An 18854-nucleotide genomic window follows, 5' to 3' on the forward strand; every position below is an offset into this window, starting at 1 on the left:
GGTCTATGTGTCTTTCAATAAACTCTGTCCTTTGGAGCACAATAAATTGACTGGAAAATTTTCCTTCTACAGTAATCAATGTAGCTGTTTAAACAGGGGTTATATGAGTTCTAAAGGAAACCCCCACTGGTAATCTGACTGCTGTAATTTGGACCAGTTGAAGTTTCCAAGTCATCTTCATGAGCAGCTTCACATAGAGCATATTGCAATAATCCAGTCTGGATACCCTTTACTCCTTTAAAGCACTCACTATACTCACAATCATAGTGGCTATTTTGTTCTTTTTCTTGATTACTTGATGACAAGTGATGAAAACAGCCCTAGAGGAATTGAAATATTGCTGTGTACACCAGAGCTTGGAAGATTACTTTTAAAAAGTAATAAATTACAGTTACAGTTACATGGCCCAAAAAGTAGTAATTACCGTTACAATTACAATTGCTCTGAAAGTAACTGATTACTTTACTTTTCCTCCAAAGTAATCACTACAATTACATTTCAGTTACTTTAAAAAATGCCTTCAAGGTGCTGGCCTTGGCTGCTGCACATCTAAGTAGCCTAAAACAACATTAAAATTAAACAAACACATACAGAGGTAGTAGAATAATTATTTTTATTCAGAAGATAGCAATGGTGGTCTCTCTGCTGGTAAGGGTGGTGGGGAGGGAGGCTGAGGCCACTACTCAGATCTTGCACATCAAACCAAGTGCAACACCACCACCACCACTCAGCCAGCCAGCATAATCTCTCTCACTTAACCACCTCCCAGACCCTGCCCTGCCACCAACTAAGGGACACTCACTCAAGCAAACATTTTCCCCTGAGGTGCAAACAAGTTAAAATACTGCAAATGCAGCACAGTAGTCAGAGAGGGTGGTGGAGACCACTTTGTGTGCCAAGTGCAAACACACACACACACACACGCACGCACGCACAGAGTCATCTTTCACCTCCACAGTTCTTTATCTCCACTCTGCTGCTGCCTCCTTCTCCTCCTTTATCCATGTTCTTGACCTCCAGATCCTTTTTCTCTCCACTCCATTCTTCACCACCACTATCTGTTTTCTCCACTCCACCCCTAATTGTTTTCTCCACTCCACCCCATCTCACTCTCCGCCTCCTCCCTCGTCGCCTCCTACCCATCCACACAGCATGAGGAATGAGCAACACTGCACAGAAGCCCAGTTTGAGGCACATGATTTTCATCTACAAATCAGAGGAGCAGAAGACTTCCCCTGCTCCTCCCCCAAGTAATGCCCAAAAGTAATTCTGGAAATGTTACAATTACTCTACGAAAGTAGTAAAATTACTCCTAGTTCTATTACAATCAAATGTAAAGGAATTACCCACTCGTTACTCAAAAAAGTAATGAATTACAAGTAATTCGTTACTTGTAACTAGTTACTTCCAAGCTCTGGTGTACACTACAGTTAGCTAGCTGGCTGGCTGGCCACCAAAGCTGTAACTCAGCACTAATTTCTCATTTTTCCAATATGTGCAGTTCAGCATGAGGCAAGTTTGTTTTTCAAGTGGGATCTAAAACTGAGATACCTAATACAGCATCAAAGCTAAGCTCAGGAGCTCGTCATTACCAAAGTTGTTCAGTTCAGGAAGAATCAGAACACAGGTAGAGACCACAGGTGAAAGGGGACTGTAGCTATAGGCAAAGCCAAACGTTTGAGTCTGATATTCCTAGGGAATTGTCTGTTGAGACAATTCAACAAATTAAACTTCATTCATGTAAGTTAACACACTCTCTGGATGGAGGAGTGATGGGGAAGTTCACTGCCTTTCACTTCCCCTGGCCTGGCTCTCTCATCCTCTCCACCAGTGAGGAGGGAGGGATTGGCTGGTGCCATGTGTTTCCCCTCCCCCCAATGTCCCAACTAACAAGGAAGGTTTGCTACAGGGCTGGGCGAGAGAGAAGAGGGGTTAATTTGGGGCTCTATATGCTGCTATCTTGAGATCCAATGTGGGACAGTGGATTTGGCTGGCTGTTAAGAGTAAGCTATTTGCCTAATCATTTTGTACATAAACCCAAATTTTACACCAATAAGTCTCAAGCAAACTCTTTCCAAAGGAAGCAAAACCCCGTTAAGCACCAGGCCCCAGGAACTTCTCATCACTCAGAGAAGCTGAGCAAGTATAACAGCCAGCCATACAGCCAACTAGAAGAGCCTTTCCCAACCTTTGGGTCCCCAGATATTGCTGGACAATAGTTCCCATAATCCCTGACCATTGCTGGCTGTAGTACAGAAACACCTGGGGACCCAAAGGTTGGGAAAGGCTGAACTAGATGAAGGCGACTGCCAAAGGGAGAAGAGAGCAGAGATGCTCAGTCCCTTCTGCTGAAACCAACTGAAGGGAAGCTAGTCCCTGCTGCTTTCTTGGCCTGCCAACTCAGTTGTCCAACTGCTTTGAACTAATTGACTGGAATACTGGAGGCAGGAACAAGTTTATAATTGGAGGGGAAAATTAGGCAGACACTTGCATGCTTTTTTTTTTTTGCACCCCAGTACATCAAATGGAGGAAGTCTGGCCATTGTACAATAACGAGAAAATTTGAGAGAAAGAGTAGGATATTGTTGTGGGCGTAGGGTCAGCACCTTGCGTCATCGCAGCTCTTCACGCGCCACAGCTTTGCACGCAAAAAGACAAGAGGAAGCCAAAAGATCTTGAGAATGTTTCCACACTCTTTATTGACCGTTTTTTAAACAGCAGACCCATTACCAATTTTCTCACAGCAACATAAGGCAAGCATTCCACATTTCACCTTATGCACAGCTCTGCCTTAATTTATGGCATTTCCAATCATCCATACTCCATCGCATTATGCAATCAATGCAAAAGGTCAAGTTTCAAAACAAAAAGTGGGAGCGGGGGGAATAGAGACTAACAGGACCCTATTCCTGAGTCAGAGGGATAGTTAAGCTCTCAAAGCAGAAATACAGTTTGGAATCCCCCCTGGAGGAGGACACAAGGCATTGGGGACAGCGGGGGCAGAGAATGTCTGACAAGGCTGACCAAGATGAGGAAAAGCAAACTGGGGGCCATTAAAAAAAATAATTCTGCACGGCAGTTTGGACAAGCAGCCTCTCACTGTGCAAGCCAGCTCTCCACCACACATTCCTCCACAGCCCTACGGTGCTGACCGATCAGACTCCCGGATCCCTCAGCTTTGAAGCCAGCCCAGAAATTCTGCAAACCAGTGTGTTAGCCTATCTAAAGTTGGCCCCTCAAAAAGGTTGCAAAAAAGTTAGTGCCGCAAGACAAATTTCCCCCTCCCAATGGTATTGTAGAACCCCCTGGTGCCATCCGGCCCTTGAGGAAGGCGAATCACTTCTGGCCGGACACCACGAGATTCAAACATCCTTTTGGAAGGAGCCACTGAGCTCAAGGGCTCTGGTTTCAGGGAGAGGAGCTGTTGCTGATCGCAGAGTGGCCCTCGCCGCTTTGGTGGCCACAGGATTCTAGTACCAAGCCCACCCTCCCAGCAGGAGTCAGGTGGCTTCTGTAATTCAGATGTGCCATTGCTCAGCTTGGGGGCAGAGAGGGGAGAGGGGCAGAGCGGCCACGGCAGTGGCTTGTGCAGCGGCAGGTGAGGACCTGTGTATGGGATGCTGAAGAAATTTGGTTTGAAGGCCTGGCCAGCAGAGTTGCAGAGGCTGGTGGTGGGCCAGACTGGAGCAGAGAAGAAATTCCGAGGCAGGATGGGAGTAGATACTGGCGTGCTGTCCGACTCCGTTGATGAGCCGTAGAAGAAGGAATCTTCGAGGACATGTTGGAGGCCTTCTGGCAACATGTTGGTCCACTTTCTTGGAGTCTTCTCCATCTCCTCGGCCTCCTCGCCATCTTCCTGATTGGGCATGTTCTTCTTTTTGGAGCCCCTTCCAGAGAGGCTGACCACTTTGACGGCTTCTCCAGGGGAGGAGACCTGGTTGTGGCCAAGCTCCTCAAAAGCCTTCCGGGTGCTCTCCAAACTCTCATACTCTATCAAGGCACAACACTTGGTCAAGAGCTCAGGGTACCGTGACGAGTACTTCTTCATGTCCGAAGGAAGCTTCTTGCCAGGTCGGAGGATGCGGATAGAGGTGATGTCACCAAAGGGGCTGAACAGCTTGGTGATCTTGTCAAGAAAGGTCATCTGGAACAGGAGTGAGCTGGAGATGGTTTGCTCATAGGGAAGGACATTCCAGGCCAGGAGCATCTTGCTTGGAGGAATGTTCACCAGATGCTCGGGGATGGGGTTCCTCCTCCGCACCTTTGTTCCTTCCTCATTGACTTCCAACAACTCCGAAAACTGCAGAGCGTAAAGGGTCACCCGCCAATCTCTGGTTAAATATTTCACCTAGTTATAAAAAGGTGAGTGAGTGGGGGAGAGAGTTTTAACATGCTTCACTTTTTTAAAAAAAGAGAATCTTTCACCTTCTGGCGAGAACTCCCTAAAGTTCTTCCACGGTTACTTGTTTCTCTAAGAGGAAAAAACAGACAAGACAGTTTTTCCTCCATATAGATAGGGTGGACACAAGGGAAGATATTTTGGAACATCTGGCAGCCCGCAGCGCACAACCCAGGAGGTGCCACCCCAGCATTCTCTACAACATCGCAAGAGATCCATGTGGTGCTGCTAATACTGGTATTTAAAAGTGGTTGGGCTAGCCCTACTGCCATTTCTAGTGGTTTCAACATGCACGCACACACTATTTTTTTAAAAGGTCTTAAGGGAACACAGTGCTTTGGCCTTGAGCAGGCAATGCAACTTTAAACCTTGATGGCATTACGCATTTCCTCATCTATTCAAGTATCTCTCCCGACCATAGATCTTAAGACAAGGGAGCAGTACAGCTGTCAGTAAACTGCATTTCCTATCCTGTTGCTTTCAAAGAGCAAGTTATAGTAATCAATAGGGATAGTTTCAATCACGTTAGAGCTGCCCACCATGGGTTGGCCAGGCATGCATGAGCAGCAAGCCTCAGAATCGTGTGCTTACCTCCCCTCTTTTTGAAAGCTTCCTCTCCCCCCCATACACCCTAGTTTCCCTTAAACTCAGCCATCTGAACTAAGGATCCTGTCTTTATAGTTAATTCTGGTTGTCAGGCCATGTAGGAAGAGATGGAAGGAAGAACCTGAGGCTCGTGGTGGCTTCTTTCTGTTCATGCACAGCTTGCTAAACCATGCTTAACCATGCGTCAATCTAACATGCGATCACAGTCACAGACTTATATGGTTTGGAATATAGGAAGCTGCTTTATATTGAGTCAGACCATCGGTCCATCTAACTCAGTATTGTCTACACTGACTGGCAGCGCTTCCAGGATTTCAGAAAAAGAGTATTTCCCCAACCCTGCCTGGAGATGCCGGGGACTGAACCTAGGACTTTCTACATGCAAAGCAGTTGCTCCGCCACTGAGCTACAGCCCCTCCCCAAATGCTCGGAAGACAGAGGTGGCAGCTGTTCAATGATCCTGGGATCTGAACATATGCCATTCAGAGGAGGGTACAACCGCGAGAGCTTCCAAGAGTCATTGCCCACCTTTTTGAAAGAAGTCAGGAGTTTAATGCTCACAAACCCCATCTTGTTCTTCTGCACATGCTTCAGGAGAAAGGCATCCTTGGACAAGTTCTCATCAGAGAGGTAGAACTCTACCTGCGACACAATCCGTCTGATCAGCTGCAAATCGGGCATGGAGCAGTTGCTGCTCTCAAACAGACCTGGGCTGAGAAGGTCACTCAGATCATAGGGGCTCCTAGCAGGAGGAGAACCAAAGAAAATTTACATATACACAGTTGCCACCGGTAGTCAAAAGCATGAGTAGATTTACATTGTCTCAGTTATAAGAACAGAAGAAGAGCCCTGCTAGATCAGACCAAAGGCCTATTTGGTCCAGCATGCTTCTTGTACAGTGGACAACCAGATGCCTTCTGGGAAGTCCACAAGCAGAGCATGAACACAATAGCCCTCTAACCTAGATTACAGGTCCTGTAGTGCAGGCACTAGCCTTTGGCCCACTGAGGCAGAGAGTTTTACTGCCGGCTCCTGGCTTCTCTCCAACTTAGCCAAGATCCCTCCTGTGACCAGTTCAAAGGCCCAGCTCAGGGAAGCATGCTCAGCCAAACTCAGCCTCCAAACAGATAATCCAGGGTTTGGGTTAAGCTCAGAGGAAACCAGTATTGGACTGGGGAAGAGGGAGATTGGACTCAAAGGAATGCATCTGTGAGCCTTCCCCCTTCCCCACAGTAATTAAATTCATTTGTCCTTGTGGATTTCCTATGTGTTAAGGCTGTGCAGCAGTTTCGGCCGAGGCCCAAGTCAAACTGGGCCCATTTGGATGTTTGAGGGCCTTGGCAGAGTTGGGTTCTGACAGCCACGGATCACTGCAGGTGACCAAGGGCTGTCAGGGCGCTGTCAGGGGGCGGGGCATCAAGCAGGAAGAAGAGACAGCTGTGGCTCTCCTTCCTGCCTGATGAGCAGATGCAGCAATCCTCCAGGGCAGCCTTTCCCAACCTGTGTACCTCCAGATGTTGTTGGACCACAACTTCCATCAGCCTCAGCCATTGGCAATGCTGGCCGAGGCTGATGGGAGTTGTGGTCCAACAACATCTGGAGGCACACCGGTTGGGAAAGGCTGCTCCAGGGGCTGAGAGTATTATTTTGTAAGGTGCTTTCCTGCAGGGAAGCCTTTTGCAAAACAGCATCTCCCAGGATCACCCCCTCCTTCCTGATGTTGTTTTGCAAAGGGCTTTCCTGTAGGAAGGATAAATTGACCGCACTCTCAGTTGGGGGTGGGAGGAAACACAATAGGGGAGGTTTTTTCCCATAATTAAACATGAGCTGTACCCAAGCCAGGGTGGGTGGTCCCCAGATCGACCCAGGGCAAGTTGGCCTGGTGCCCCCCTATGGATTGGAGCCACAGGGTGAATCGGGGGGAAGTCTGTGCATAGCCCTACTATGTGTACTAAATATGACTGAGGCACTGAGATTACCTCAAGCCTGGTTTCTCCTATGCATATTGCATGCAGCAGGTAAATGACCAGATATTAGGATTGGAAGGATCCAGCAGTTTTAGTCCTCTCAGTTTCTTATTTTTCCAGCCTTAAATTCAGCTTGACATTTCTGCAGCAATCTGCCGTTTTTTTCAAAATATTTTTAATTAAGTTTCCCCAAACATTTTTCAACAAAAGAAATCCCAAGGCCCAACAATATACCAGAGCGTTCATGAAGTAGTAAGATAAGGCAATAAAACATCTTACTACCAAAACCCCCTAAGTTGTAACTGAGGAGTTATCAATATACAGTACATATTGACAAAACATAATACAAGAATGGTCAACAGTAAATACACATCAACAGGGCAATCATTATAAATATGGAAATTGCCACAGGCAATGGAAGATGCCAAAGCAAAGTGTATCCAGAAGGCATCTAAATCTTGAAGTGATCACAAATTCCACATATTAGCATAACGGGAAAGAGGAGATGCATCATTATCTGCTTTGTTAACAAATGCAATAAAATCACACTGTTCATCTACACAATAATCCCTCTTCATTTGTCCTCTCAAAACTTTTAATTTATAAGTTTTCAAGTTAATGCCAACTGCTGCCAGTAATCTATATTGGCCCCCTTCAAATCCTTCAAAAATCTTACTAAAGTTAAACATGTTGCCATCAGCAAACGCCTGAGCATTTCCTTGTTCTGCACTTCATAATTGTCCCCAGTGAATAGATTAAGCAGAGCCAGTTGTGAGGACCTGTCCAGGGGCCAGTTAATTGTTTTCTGGATTTTAGCAGAGCCCACCGTCCATACACAATTAGCCCCTGGACAGTACCACCACATATGAAAATAGGTACCTTTGGCCTGACAATCACACCAATACAGAGAAGAGGTCACTGACGATATCCTGGAAATTTGAACTGGTGTAGCACACCAGTGGTAGACGAGTTTCAACATGTGCTACTTTACCTGTGTGGCGGGTGTATACCAGGAGTTTCAGAGTTTAGATCAATCTTGCTCATCTGTGACCAAAAGTCATCCTCCCATAATTATTTAAGCCCCAAGAGGTTGCCCAGATCTTTATTCAGCAAAAGAGCAAAAAGGCTTCAAGACTTGCCCTCTGGTATTAGAGAGAGAGAGAGTGTATGACCAGTGATTCATGAGAGGCAAGCTGTTTAGCAGCTTGTTCCCTAATTTCTGGGTTTGGGGGGGGAAAGCAGATTTGTTGCCATTGCAACTAGTTTAAAGGTACCTAACCTAGTATGGCTTTAATCTCCTGACCCTCCAGTGCCCCCTGTGTCATAACAAGATCTATTAAACAATAATGCCCTTTCGAGTGCCACAGCTGCTGCAGAAGTTCTCTGTATTTACTAAAAAATTAGGATGGAAAAACAGCGGAACCAAAGGAGAGGCCCATGAAGAAAGCGTCCTAACATGTGTTAAGCTGGTGTTCTTCAACCTTGGGTCCCCAGATGCAGTTAAACTCCTCAAATCTCTGACCATTGGCTAATTGGAGAGCGCCATAGGAGCCAGCCCTAATAGCGGTGTAGTTTGGTGTAGGCTGCCGGCGCCCTCTGGCTTGGAGCTGCAACTCTGCGTAGGCCGCTGCCGGGACGGCGTTGTCCTGGTGATCTTGGGACGTTGCTGCCTGGATGAGAGCGGAGCTGTGGGCGTCAGACGGCAGGTCGCTGGCGGTGAGTGGCGGTGAGAGCGCCACAGACAGCCCCGACAGCAGTCCTGGTGGTGGTGGGAGGACGCTGAGGAGATCTGGCTTGGTGGTGGTGAGGAGGTGCCGAGAAGGAGTAGAAGGAGCGGCTTGGGGGTGACGTGAGAACCGCGGAGAGGCCCTGGAGAACCGGCAGTGAGTGGCGGTGAGAGCGCCGTGAGAGTCAGCTCGGAAACGACCGCGGTGGAGAGAAGGCACCGGAGAAGATTGGCTGCTTTTACTGTTCTGTGGGTGTTTTTAATTGTTTGTTTGTTTTGTTGTTGCGTGTATGAATGAGATTGTGTGGATGTGTTTGTATGTATTTATGTGTATTTTTATTTATTGTTGTGTGAATATTGTTTTGTGCTTAAGTGTTTTAAAAATGTGCCTGGGAGAGCATACTTTGCACTTAACGGGGGGGCTTTCGGGGGCCCCAATTAGCGTAGTGACGGGTAATGGGAGGTATGGCGTTAGGAGGAGAACATGCCAGGTAAGGGGAACTCGCCCCAGACAAGTTGTGTCTGTGCCTTGTTCCGGTTCTCCTCATGGCCACAGAACTGCTGGTTGTTCTATCAGCCTGCCCTTAGATCTCCAGGTGCTGCTTTTGAATGCCAGGTCGGTACATAATAAAACTTCTCTTGTCCACAATTTAATTGTGGATGAGGGTGCTGACCTGGCATGTATAACCGAGACCTGGGTGGGTGAGCAGGGAGGAGTTGCCCTCTCTCAGCTTTGCCCACCTCGGTATTCGGTGCAGCACTATGGTAGATCTGAGGGCCGGGGAGGCGAGGTCGCTGTGGTCTATAGGAGTACTTTCTTGCTCACCAGGCATCCTGTCCAGACGGCGACTGGTCTAGAGTGCCTCCACCTTGTACTGGGCTAGGGGGACAGACTGGGAATCCTGTTGGTGTACCGTCCACCTTGCTGCCCAACAGCTTCCCTAGCTGAGCTGACAGAGATGGTCTCGGAGGTGTTGTTGAGGTCCCCCAAACTTGTGGTGTTGGGGGACTTCAACGTTCATGCCGAGGCTATCTTATCTGGGGTGGCTCAGGACTTCATTGCCTCCATGACAACCATGGGGCTGTCTCAATTTGTTACTGGCCCAACGCATGTGTCGGGTCACACTCTTGATTTGATCTTCACCACTGGTCATGGAGATGGTGATCTGGAGGTGGGGTGTTTTTCATCTACCCCATTGTCATGGACAGATCATCGCCTGTTGAGTTTTAGACTTACGACGACTCTTTCCCTCTGCAAGGGTGGAGGACCTATTAAGTTGGTCCGCTCCCGGAGACTCATGGATCCTATTGGTTTTCAGAGGGCTCTAGGAGCTTTTCCGGCTGATAGTACTGGCGCTCCTGTCAAGGCCTTGGTCGAACTGTGGAATACGGAGATGACCCGGGCTATTGACACGATCGCTCCCGCGCGTCCTCTTCGTTGCAGAGCTCATACAGCTCCGTGGTATACCCCGGAGCTGAGAGCGATGAAGCAAGAGAGAAGGAGGCTGGAGTGCAGATGGAGACAAACTCCAGACGGATGCAACTATGCTTTGGTAAGTGCCTCCACTAAGTCGTATATAAAAGCGGTAAGGGCGGCGAAGAAGTCTTACTTCGCTGCTTCTATTAAGACATCTCTTTGCCGCCCAGCAGAGCTTTTTAGGGTTGTAAGAGGACTTTTACATTCAGGTCCTCAAGATACCATTGAAACATCTGAAGCTCGCTGTAACGACATTGCAGGGCACTTCCAAAATAAAATCGCATGCATCCGTAGGGACCTAGACTCTGATGTTATGACAGATGAATCCATTGAAGTGTCCAGAACACGGTCTTGTCCTTCGTTATTGGATGAGTTTCAGTTGGTGCAGCTTGAGGAAGTGGACAAGGTGCTTGGAATGGTGCGGGCGACCACGTCTGTGCTAGATCCTTGTCCATCTTGGCTAGTGAAGGCTAGTAGGACTGGTACCACCGGCTGGGCTAAGGAAATGATAAATGCCTCCTTGAGTGAGGGAGTAGTCCCTAGTAGCCTCAAGGAGGCAGTAGTAAGACCTCTTCTAAAGAAACCTTCCTTAGACCCAGATAACCTGAACAACTATAGACCGGTGGCAAATGTCCCCTTTTGGGGCAAGGTTCTGGAGCGGGTGGTTTCCGGTCAGCTCCAGGCGCTCTTGGATGAGACCGATTATCTGGATCCGTTTCAATCCGGTTTTAGGCCTGGTTTTGGCACTGAAACAGCCTTGGTCGCCCTGTACGATGACCTTTGTCGGGAGAGGGACAGAGGGAGTGTGACTCTGTTGATTCTCCTTGATCTCTCAGCGGCGTTTGATACCATTGACCATGGTATCCTTCTGGGGAGACTCGCGGAGTTGGGAGTTGGAGGCACTGCTTGGCAGTGGTTCCGCTCCTACTTGGCGGATCGTCGCCAGAAGGTAGTACTTGGGGAACATTGCTCGACACCTTGGACTCTCCATTGTGGAGTCCCTCAGGGGTCGGTTTTGTCCCCCGTGCTTTTTAACATCTACATACAGCCGCTGGGTGCCGTCATCAGGAGTTTTGGAGTGAGTTGCCACCAGTACGCTGATGACACACAGCTCTATTTCTCCTTTTCATCCTCTACAGGTGAGTCTGTGGATGTGCTGAACCACTGCCTGACCGCAATAATGGACTGGATGAGAGCTAATAAACTGAGACTCAATCCAGACAAGACTGAGACACTGTTGGTGAGTGCCTTCCCTGTTCCGATGGTGGATGTTTACCCTGTTCTAGATGGGGTTACACTCCCCTTGAAGGAACAGGTTCGTAGTCTCGGGGTGCTTTTCGATCCTTCCCTGTCTCTTGAGGCGCAAGTGGCCTCGGTGGCAAGGAATGCATTCTACCATCTTCGGTTGGTAGCCCAGCTACGCCCCTATCTTGACAGGGATGACCTCGCCTCAGTTGTTCATGCTCTGGTAACTTCTAGGCTGGATTACTGTAATGCGCTCTACGTAGGGCTGCCCTTGAAGACAGTTCAGAAACTTCAGCTAGTGCAAAATGCAGCAGCCAGACTGCTGACGAGGACCAGCCGGTCAGCACATATAACACCTGTTCTGGCCCATTTGCACTGGTTACCTATCTGTTTCCGAGCCAGATTCAAGGTGTTGGTTATGACCTATAAAGCCTTACATGGCGTGGGACCCCAATATCTTGTGGAACGCCTCTCCCACTATGAACCTACCCGGTCACTTCGCTCAGCAGCTAAGGCCCTCCTCCGGGTACCAACACATCAGGAAGCCTGGAGGACAGTTACTCGATCTAGGGCCTTTTCCGTAGTGGCCCCCGAATTGTGGAACAGCCTCCCCGAAGAACTACGCCTGGCGCCTACGCTTCTATCTTTTCGGCGCCAGGTTAAGACCTGGCTATGCTCCCAGGCATTTTAATGTGTTCATTTTTATATTTCTGTTGTTCCTTGTTGTGTTTATTATTGTTTGGTTGATTTTATCACAATATTTTGTATTTTAATCTTTTTGTACACCGCCCAGAGAGCTATTCGCTATGGGCGGTTTAAAAATGAAACAAATAAATAAATAAATATGGCTCGGAATTATGGGAATTGCAGTCCAACAACATCCAGGGACCCAAGGATGAAGAACACCATTTTAAGCAATACCTCAGTAAAGGGATCTTCCACGATGCAGGTACTAGTTTTCCTGTTTTACTAAAAGCAGACAGTTTGACAATTTATCAGCCTGTTTTCCAGTTTCATTGTGTATCAGCAAAGTCACGTGATAAAACTGATTGCTTCATAATATGTGTGCAAGTGGGGAACGCACCACGCTGCTCATTTGTATACATAGAAAACTGTATTTAATCCACCACTTTTCTTCACGAAAATGCTTCCAGCCCTCCCTGCCAGATGGTAAATGGTTTGTCTGAAATCCAGACTGGTAAAGCATGAAATAAAAAGCTCATTTTGCGTAAGAGAGCCAATCTACATAGGTTGCTATTCTAGCAAATAAAGGTAAATTTAGCCTTTTCCAAGTTTTTATAAAACTGAAGATTGAATTCCAAACTGGCTTAAAATTATCTAAGAATTTATTGAGATCCCATGTGATTTGAATACCCATCTTATTTGCTTGTGATGTAACATAACTCGGAGACCTGCCTTTGTTCCAAGGGAGGTATTTGGAAACATAACTTCTAGGACTTTTTAATAGTTCGTTCTCAGGCCAGTAACTGATTGAAAGGCATCCAGTTCATTTTAAATAGCTGTAGCCAGAGGGGGGATCCCTGTTTTGTGCCCTGCGAGATGGTGAAGGGGAAGAAATTGACTTACATTGCCACTTTCAAAGGGGAACATTGATTAAGGAAGTGAAAATTTGACTTAAATTCAGCTTGTGGATAATTTTTTTAATCCAATTTATACAATCAAAACCTTTAAAAATGTTGATAATTTGCAAAAAAAAAATCCTCACAAAAATTCTTGAGCATTTTAATGCAAATTTCTCCTAACACATTCTTTGTACACAGCTTTGATTAAGATACGTATTTTTGCAATACACTTTTGAATGCTGTTTTCATGAATATATTCACTTTTATGCACACTTTCCCCTAATACAGGCATTTTCATAAATACTGGTTGGTAGAACTGCCTTGCAAAATTCAGATAAGTGGCTGTGATTTGATTCTCATGGGGGTTTTGAAACGTGCATACTTGATAGATTTGGCTTAAAATGCGCACATTGTGAAAATATTTGCAGTGAGGGGACAGTTCATGGTCCTTTCTGCCAATATAGTTAATTTTAAAGATACTTAATAAGCATGCAGGTGGTCCTCAGTCCTCCCAGTCCCTTGGCAATTATTGGCCAGAACACTGGAAGGCAGAGAAGGCTTACTTCTTATTGAACACTTGGGTGTAACAAATGGGAACTGCAACATACCATTGTGTGCTCCTGGTCCAGGTTTCAAGCCAGCCATGCTCCTCTCTCAGGATACGTCAGTCTCTTCTGCCCCACACCACTTTTTTCTCCCACAGAGTCAACATCCTGTTGTTTAGAGGGGGAGGGTTGCCCTATAGATTTCCCCCTCCTGAAGATTTGTATTCCTACATGCCTTGGGATTCCTCTGAGCATGAAGGTGCTACCCTTTTGAGGCTCAGCAGCTATAATTCTGTCAGCGCTCACCAGTGCCCACCTGAGTTCTCGGCTTGAAGGAATAATACAGCCTGCTTGTTTTTCTTTATACCTCTGTAAATATAAAGTCTAGAGCAGGGGTGGCCAAACTGCGGCCCGTATCCAGCCCCACAAGATGCTTTCTGTGTCTCTCTCCCATCACCATACTTTTTTTAGAATTCACTCATTGTTCCCATAGGGCCTCTCCTGTAGGGCTGTAATGCCAGAAGCTTTTGTGACACCCCCCGCCCACAAAAAACAAAAACTTTACAAAATTTTGGTCATGCCCACTTGTAAGCTTCACCCTGAGGAGTGGTTGACCATGGGTCAATGGGAACTTTGGCCCAAAAGAGAGACTTGAGTCTTCTCAAAGGCAAAAGCCACAGTTCTTATGGGAAGGAGAGAATATGAGGATTGTAGGTTATTGGGTCTACGGGTGCTGGGCTTTGTGCACATGATACACATAATGATCACATTCTGCCCAACACCCCCACAAAAGCCCAATCACTCACAATTATTGTCTTGATGTATGCACCCCTCTATTTGACTGCTTAGAGCTAATCTCGCTGGCCCATCAGACGTCTATTACATGCACTCTTAAGATATGTATGAATTGGGCTCCATTTTATCCTGTCATGTTAATGCCACCTCCCAGAGATATTGTTAACCACTTGCTTTTATGCCATGTTGCAATAGCAAAGACTGTAGTTTGCACCCTGAGAGGGAGAGAGGGGGGAGGCCAGCTAATTTCACACACTATTTGCCCTCCTGGGGTACTCACTGCTGCCACCATGGGGACACCTTTATTTTTCCTGGCTGCCGGCCCTTTGCTAAAAGAACCCTTTATTCTACTTTCTTAATGCCTCACCCAATTCACTATACTGAGTAATGTTACGGTAAGGCAATGATATGTGTGTGTGGGGGGGTGGAACAAAGTCATCAGACCAAGGTTCAACAACAAAGTTAGTTTTTGCTGAAGAACCGTTAACCACAAGAGGAAATAGGAAATGAAACATGAAAACATGAAAAAATGTATCAATCTGAACCTTGTCTAGACCATTTCCCTATTTCAGCCAAGATCAAGCAATACAGTATTTTTTTTCCGGCTCATCCTAGTCCATTGACAATGCAGCTTCCAGTCATGTCCCTGGAGTTTGGGTGCTCTGTAACACTCTCAGTTCTTGCTTCATCCAGTTTCTGGATCTCCCTCTCCTGCTTGCCAGCTTCACGTATATACACTATGCCAACTCCTCACCCCAACCTCTTAACAAAATTCTACTCTCCTTCTGATTAAACCTTGTGGGGTGGGGAGAGAAATCTACAGTGCAATCCTAATCATGTCTACTCAGAGGCAAGTCATATGGAAGTCAGCAGGACTTACTCCCAGGTACGTGGGGTTAGGACTACAGTTTCCTGGGCTGAGTTCTTGTACTTTCTATGTCCTTTGAATTTACAGGCAAGTATAGCTTCTAAACAAAAAGCAGCTGAAATCAAACACCAAACGGCTGGACCGTTTCATTCCTTCATACGTGCTCCACCACAGAGCCTTGGAACGTAATATATCTTACAGGGCTCAGACACCGGGAATTTCAGTGTGCATTAAAATCAGACACAAGCCACTACTGTCCTTCAGTCTTTCCATACTACAAAATTGACAGCAGAGAACACCATCAATCCACTTACACGGCTTAACATTTGAAAGCCCTCTTCCAAAACACATCCACTCTCGGCAGAGTCAAGGTAGGATTGTATAGGGGGTGCCCGCACCTTCTGGAGCCTGCCCTCTCACACGCACACACACACAAAGCCTTAAAATTACTATGGAAGGCACTCAGTGGTTCAACAGCTGCATTGCTGAATGGCAGCCAAGGGTATAAACTGCCTCTGCAAAAAGCACCATGGATGGGGTGCTCTCAAAGTCCTGCCTGCTGTGGTCTCTCCATAATGGCTCATTTGCATGTGCAGACCAAGCCTTTGATGACTCAGACGCCAAGTGACAAACATAACATACACGTGTGAACATAATCTGGCTACCCTAGCCTGCCCCCAAAAGAATTCAAGCCCTTAATAAACCAAAAATAATATAATTAATGTAAGAATCCTGCTGGATCAAACCAAAAGCTCATCTAGACCAGCATCCTGTTCTCACAGTGGCCAACCAGGTGCCCATGAAAGGTCTGCAAGCAGGACATGAACACAGCAGTACCCTCCTCACCTGCGATTCCCAGCAACTGGCATTCAGAGGCATCCTGCCTTCAGTACCGCAGGTGGTACACAGCCATTATGACTTATCCTCCATGGATTCCTCTAACCCCCTTTTAAAGCCATTCAAGTCGGTGCCCATCACTAAATAATGATAATCAATCAATCAATCTTGTGGGAGTGAATTCTATAGTTTAACTATGTGCTATATGAAGAAGTACTCTCTTTTATCTGTCCTGAATCCTCCAACATTCCGCTTCATTGGATGGCCCTGGGTTCTAGCACTAGGAGGGGGTGAAAAACTTCATCTTTTCCACATCTCGATCATGCCTCCATCCCCCTTACTCTCCTTTCATCTAGGCTAAAGAGCTCCAAATGTTGTAACCCAAATGTTCTTCATGGGGAGCTGTTCCAATCCCCATAACCATTCTGGAGACTTCAACCTTTTGAGCATGTGTAGGAGAGTTTTAGGTTTTGACCTAGGGCCTGTCCCCAGGACCTATGAAAGAAGGCATCCCTTTTCTGAGGCCAGAGGGCACTTCCCACCCAATGCAGAGGGTCTCACCCACCGAGTAGCCTCAGCCCACCCACTCGCCCTAGGATAAGGGAGAGGGCAGGGCCTCAAGGCATCTCAAGCCCCAGTGCCCCACTCTTTGGAAAGAGGAGGACCCTTGCTGCATGGCTCACAATTCTACATAGCACAGGGAAGCTTATACCCCGGGATCAGATAGAAAGTGGCTGCTTGCTTACCCATCTAGAGTCTCTGCCAACTCCTCTTGGGTCAGCAGAGGGAAAGACCTGCTTGCACGAGGAAAGAAGTGGAGAGCAGAGAACGGGCCCCCCTGGACCGGAACTGGGGTGCTGCGCTTCAGATGGGAGTCAAGCCTCAGGGCCATTGCAGAATTGCACAAGGACATGGTGCTTCATCTGTGGAGATGGAGAAGGGGAAGGGGGAAGAGTCGCTTTCACACAGCAGCAACACCACCACCAGACTTCCCAAAACACAGGCCCAGATCAAGGGGAGCACCTGGAAAAACAGCCTTACATCATCAAATGGTTCCTTTAAGCATCCTGGGTACACTGTAGGTGAACTCAGTATCAAGCCAATTGAACTACTGTGGTTTACCATTAAGGCACTGCAACACAGTTGAGAAGCTATTTTCAGCCCCTTCACAAAACAGCAGTTCTCAGGGGGCTTGGAGATCGGGGGTAACAAAGTGGTGACAGTTAACCCAGTTCATCACGGCTCATACACATGCATTAGAAGTCACCTCTTAATCTGTTTACTGCCACTCTTTGCATTAAAGCCTCTAGTCCTTAATAATCAAAGCTCCTCTGCTACCTCTCTTTTGCTTTCTTCCCCCCACCTTCACTTTCCACAGGCCCCTCTGTTTTGGGCACCTTTTACATCTGCACTTCATTTTGAAAAGGAAGGAGATGTGTCAGGGCTCAGACTTGCTCCCCTTGTTCCAAAGCATCTACCCCTCACTCCTGGATACGCAGGAACTGATTGCTAGTTCCTGGAAAAGAAAAGACACTCCATATATGCCTAAAGGCACTCAGGTTACTATTCCATACCCCTACCTGTCTCCCCGTCCTAGCTAAATCAAGACAGGAGCACAAGAATAAGCAGTTTCTGTTCCACTTATCCCCCTTTCCTATGCCAATACCTGCAAACTGAGGCAAGGAGGAGACCGTTTTTAAAGGGAAATAATCAAGAGAAAAGTGAACATCCAACAGCCATGTTTTTAGGGAATAAACAATCAACTCTGACAGGTCCTCTAGAGCATACTTTTCAGGACTGACCCAACCTATCCCCACTTTTCCAGCTACAGCTGTTCTCAACAGGCTGTGCTGCCTTACCTAGGCTGGAAAAACTCGCACTAAATAGCCACTCAAGAAGACTGTTGACTTCTTCTACTATCCAGATACAAAAACAAGATGAAGGGGGTGGGTGGGAAGGAAAGACAAAGAATAAAGTGGGAAAGAAAAGTCTTTATACTGCCAAGAAACAGGTTCTTAAGAGAGAAAGGTGTTCCAAGAGAGACAGAAAGAGAGAGCAAACCATCAGCTGCTGCTGTTTGAAAATTGAAATGGCAAGACAAGAAGAGAAAAGAGGGATTGGGCCCACAGAGAGCAGCAGGTGAAGTCAATTTCCATCATTAGGCTCAATAGGTAACAGCTGCATCAGAAAGCCTTGAGCGAGAGGAGGTGTCAACAGAGCTGAATTATTCTGTTAGCAGGCTACTTCTGTGTATGGTTACTCAGGCCCCCTCCAGACTGGTGGGTTGTGGGGTTTTTTGTTGGGTGCATTCTGCAACAACATGTTATTGATATAATCATGGTGGATTATACCGGACTGTCCACACATAGTTCTGCTGCGATGCCGCTTCAGTGTTACCACATTATTGTTCTCTGGAGGAGCACTATAGCATTATAGCGCACTATAATGGGCCAAAAAAAAGACAAGAAAAGAAAAGAAACCAGGACAGTTGTGATATAAAAAGTGACAGGATTTCAGCAGGAAGTTATGGGATGTGTGCTGAGTGGAAATGAAGCAGTATGTCCCCCCAAAAAACTTTTGTAGGTGCAAACAGTATGAAAAAGTGGGGATTGCGTATAAGCCCCCCAACATCATCATGAGCACAAATCAATGACTGCACAATAAAAAGGATGTCTGAGGGGCCCTCAGAAAGTGAGTGCAACGTGTTAACTGTTCAGTTAAACTGGAGGTAAATATATAGACAAATGAAAATAACTGGGCCACTGATCATCCTGAATTTGCCTCTGGTAACAACTTTTGTTTTCTC

General features: G+C 46.8%; 1 protein-coding gene across 2 annotated transcripts; it reads right to left on the minus strand.

Moving 5' to 3' along the window:
• Positions 1–2673: 2673 nt before the first annotated feature.
• LOC133366192 (la-related protein 6-like) lies at positions 2674–18168 on the minus strand. 2 transcript variants are annotated; one of them, XM_061589016.1, is made up of 4 exons: positions 17908–18168; positions 16795–16971; positions 5534–5747; positions 2674–4348 (listed from the first exon to the last, which is right to left on the minus strand). In XM_061589016.1, exons 2-4 carry the CDS (start codon positions 16959–16961, stop codon positions 3257–3259), a joined length of 1473 nt encoding a protein of 490 aa, XP_061445000.1. In that variant the 5' UTR covers positions 16962–16971; positions 17908–18168; the 3' UTR covers positions 2674–3256. The 2 variants fall into 2 exon arrangements, with proteins under 2 accessions (XP_061445000.1, XP_061445001.1); XM_061589017.1 differs by lacking the exon at positions 17908–18168 and adding an exon at positions 17090–17896.
• Positions 18169–18854: the final 686 nt, after the last annotated feature.

The sequence above is a fragment of the Rhineura floridana genome, chromosome 11 (genome assembly GCF_030035675.1).
Source record: "Rhineura floridana isolate rRhiFlo1 chromosome 11, rRhiFlo1.hap2, whole genome shotgun sequence".
Taxonomy (NCBI): Eukaryota; Metazoa; Chordata; class Lepidosauria; order Squamata; family Rhineuridae; genus Rhineura; species Rhineura floridana.